Genomic DNA, 3,793 nt, shown 5'->3' on the forward strand with positions numbered 1-3,793 from the left:
CCTGCAATGCAGAGTACTGGTACTAAGTACAAACAAATCGATTTATGATGTTTGAAAATGTATTTAACTGCACGTAGTACACACAGTACCTTGATTACCTTCAATTCCATCGGGGTCGCTCTGCAATTACGCATTTACGCTGGTTCTGTGACAGTTTTAGGATTTTAACTGCAGACACTTGAGTTACTTGCACTTTCTTCACGCGAGTACAAGTGACTTTACACTTGCCGCCCGGCAGAGTGGACAGATCATTTCAATTGCTCCGGATGTAGACTGTAGATTTCTCTCGAGAAACACTATCTCATACTAAATCATATTGCAAACAGGGGAGATTCTTTGAGTTGGTAAACCCAAGTCAGGCTTGGCTGGCGCCATCTCATAATGCTCCTCCTAAAGGGGAATGTCGCCATCTCAAGAAAAAAGGATTTGGAAGTGACATGCCAGATGAAGTATGTATAGGTAGCAGCACCTCATCTCAGCCACGCTCCAGAGCATTGGAACTTGAGCCGCCCCCTTCAAATCAGTCCAATGAGCAACTAGCTGCTACTAGTAGTGCCTCACTGCCACTCACTATGCGCCAGCAGTTCTTCCATCGACAGTAGCAGCCACCACCAACACCACGCTTCTACAAAGTCTCTCGCTCGCCTCGCTGCATCTCTCTCAGTCACCCGCTCATACCTCTTGCCATCTTTCTTTAGTATCTCTCTCAGTCTTGGTGCCTGCATCAGGCTCACCCCGCTCACTACTCCAAACCCCCAGAGAATTCAGAACGGGAATATGAAGGTAATCTCATGCCCAACAGTATTATGATCTTTATGTTGGCCTTGAATTAAGGCGTTGGATCGATGGAGAGATTGATGATCATCTATGGAACCTCTGTTTGCGCTTGCGTGGTGCCGTACCTTATGGGATGGAACCTCTGTTTTTCTTGCAGATTTTCAGCTGGGTGGCGAACAAGATCGGCGGGAAGCAAGAAGCGAGCCGGTTCCCGGCCAGTTCATCCGGGCCTTCTCGTGAGTGTACCTGCGAACTTTCCATCATCAAGTGGTAGTTGTTGACCAGACAGTGTCTGTTCTAGATTCTAGAGGAAGATCGAAGACGATAACATTTGGTTTTTCAAGTTGTTTGCATTTGTGCAGTAAAGCTCAAGTTGAAGCCATCTTTGATTTCTCACCAAAATTAAGAAGTTATTCTGTTCACAACAAATCCATTTGCATCTTGAATAGGCGATCATCTCACTTGTTTTGTGATATACTACATGAAAATCGGTTTCAGGTTTCTTTTCTGATGATGCCAGTACGGTGTATGTTCGTCATGCATGGAATCACTGATAATTTCCTGCATTCCATTAGTCTTTAGATCTAGTGATATGCTGAGGAAGCTACCTTTTCTGGGTAATCCCACAAACTGAGGGAAAAATGCAGTGCAATGACATTCTCACTGTTTTCAGTTTGCACTGTAGTGACATTCTGTGACTAGTCCCTTGCAAACATACTCAAAGTCCAACTAGGCGGCATGGATCAAACCCTTTGCTAACGCCAAGCAACTACTTTTTGTTTCTACATACTTTGATTTATTACGTTTTTTATTATACTTAAAGATGGCTTGATTAATATATATACCCAATTCTCCACCTCTGATCAAATATAGTGTCATTATTCTGGGACAGAACCCTGATTTCAGAAAGAAAAAAAATTCGAAAGGGGGCAAACAACCCCAGCCCTTAGATGGTTTCGCTCTAATGATCTTAAGTCAACTAATTCTATAAGAAATAGTACACCGTTATTCTGTCAAGAACACATAAAAAGGCTACTAATATTGAAGATGGATGCATTCTTTAACTTTTATATATGTGATGAAGCGATCGCCGACATACGAAAATGGAAAGAGAACATCAGGATGTGGAGTAAGCATGGGCAAACATATATCTAACTAGTGATAAGTTCATGAGAACCACAAGAGTTTAAGGATTTAAAATATAGTGGTCCATGCTCCATACACTCAGCTTATGCTAATATGATCTTATGACCATACCTTTATGTCTGTTTGTGGAATCAGCACTTAATTTAGTTTATAATGTGCAGGTGCTAATGTGTCGGATTGTCGAAACGACGAGTTCAGCGATTGGCCCGAGTCATTGCTTGCTATTGGGACATTTGGAAATAAGAAGATAGAAGAAGTAGCACAAGAGCAGAACTCTTCCGAGGATGGGCAGTCCATGGAAGAAGCCACCAAGTTTACAGAGGAGGAAGTAGACAAGATACAGAAAGAATTTGCAATGATACTAGCAAGCAAAGACCAAACAGAAACTTATGATTCCCAAGATGAGAACGTCAAAGAAAAGCAGATGGACCGGTTGATGAACAAGAAAATAATCAGAAGCAAATCAAATGAGTCACTGACGAAGAAAGGAAAAACACTTAAGCCAAGATCAGTTGCTGCACTCCTCAAACTACTCGTGTGTAAGGGTGGCTTTGCAACTGCGGTTCCAGACCCAAAGAACTCTTTCCCCCAATCAAGAATGGAGAAGGTACACCTCTTACAACCTTATGTAAATTTTTATCTAACTACATATACTTTAGTTGCATTTTTTTATGTGATTTTGTTTTCCATTGCAGCTTCTCAAGGCAATACTGCAGACGAAAATACACCCACAAAATCCAGCACCACTCGTGCCTAGGAAGCACCTGGATTGGAAGCCAGATCAGAATGAAATCGACGAGCTCCTCGAGGATGCACTCAGTGATGTAGATGATGATGATGATGGCGCAAAATGGGTCAAAACTGATTCAGACTGTAAGTTCATACTTCAATACCAAACAGGCGATGTTATTGTGCACTGAGCATCTTGTCATGCACCTGTTCCTTGAATTAACTGAGTTATTTTCCTTCTTTTCAGTTATTGTGCTTGAAATGTAAAGATGGGTGAATACAATTGTTCTTTGAGGCCAGGTGTGCACTTTCCTTCTCAACTTCAGCAGAACTCGATAATACTGATCCATCGCCTTGAGGGCTGTGCTGACAAATTTGATTGATTCTATTCAATGTGCAGGTTCCAAAGGTCTTGGCAAGCTAGGAGTCCACGGTGTTATGATATATATAGAAGTGTGGGATAAAGTCAGCAATGAAGCTACAGTTTACGATGAAATGCCCCTCTCTGACAAATCACTTGTAATGTGGGTTACTTGGATTATGACAAGAAACTCCTGGGACAAGCCATACCTCATGTCTGTTTTTCTCTAATTCTTGAGGCTGTATATTGCAAGGTTTTTTACCATCCATATATGAAGAATGATGGGTGTTTTTAATTTCTAGTCCCAAAAGATCTCCATTATGATGCAGTTGTCGTTTATTACATACATCTCTACTTTTTGCGGACCGGCTTGCAAGTTGTGCTTCACATATCTGTATCGCCCAGCCGGGTAGCCTACTAGAGTCGCTACAAGAAATCTGCTAACTTGCGACCCTCCACATTGGTCACTAGTTAAGGGCTATTCTTTGATATTGTAGGATTTTTAAAAATGCAATAATACAGACAAATATAGAACTGCGACCCTATAGGATCACCAAACAAAGAATTTGACACTGGTGTTGAGCATAACAAAGAAAACCTAGGAAAAGGACCATCTTGGTATGACTTGAACCCTGATTTGGTAGTATTAAACACCCAAAGCTTTCGAAAGTGGTTTCGTATTTATAGCCTTCCACAAAAATGTGAAGAGAAATCTGTGGATGTATGGAATGCTTTCTAATGATAGAATTTCCAACAGAAATCTAAATCTCCCGCTGCTAC

General features: G+C 41.4%; 1 protein-coding gene across 1 annotated transcript; it reads left to right on the forward strand.

The window, feature by feature from the left end:
- Nucleotides 1-501: 501 nt before the first annotated feature.
- Nucleotides 502-3,154, forward strand: LOC124657891 (protein DEEPER ROOTING 1-like). The gene is made up of 6 exons (XM_047196366.1): nt 502-783; nt 935-1,013; nt 2,085-2,530; nt 2,619-2,796; nt 2,900-2,952; nt 3,053-3,154. Exons 1-5 carry the CDS (start codon nt 778-780, stop codon nt 2,917-2,919), a joined length of 729 nt encoding a protein of 242 aa, XP_047052322.1. The 5' UTR covers nt 502-777; the 3' UTR covers nt 2,920-2,952; nt 3,053-3,154.
- Nucleotides 3,155-3,793: the final 639 nt, after the last annotated feature.

Source organism: Lolium rigidum, chromosome 5 (assembly GCF_022539505.1).
Source record: "Lolium rigidum isolate FL_2022 chromosome 5, APGP_CSIRO_Lrig_0.1, whole genome shotgun sequence".
Lineage (NCBI taxonomy): Eukaryota > Viridiplantae > Streptophyta > Magnoliopsida > Poales > Poaceae > Lolium > Lolium rigidum.

Coding starts and splice junctions, on each gene's coding strand:
- LOC124657891 (XM_047196366.1), top strand. Junction 1,014..2,084: donor CAGTTCATCCGGGCCTTCTC/GTGAGTGTACCT, acceptor TATAATGTGCAG/GTGCTAATGTGTCGGATTGT. Junction 2,797..2,899: donor GGTCAAAACTGATTCAGACT/GTAAGTTCATAC, acceptor CCTTCTTTTCAG/TTATTGTGCTTGAAATGTAA.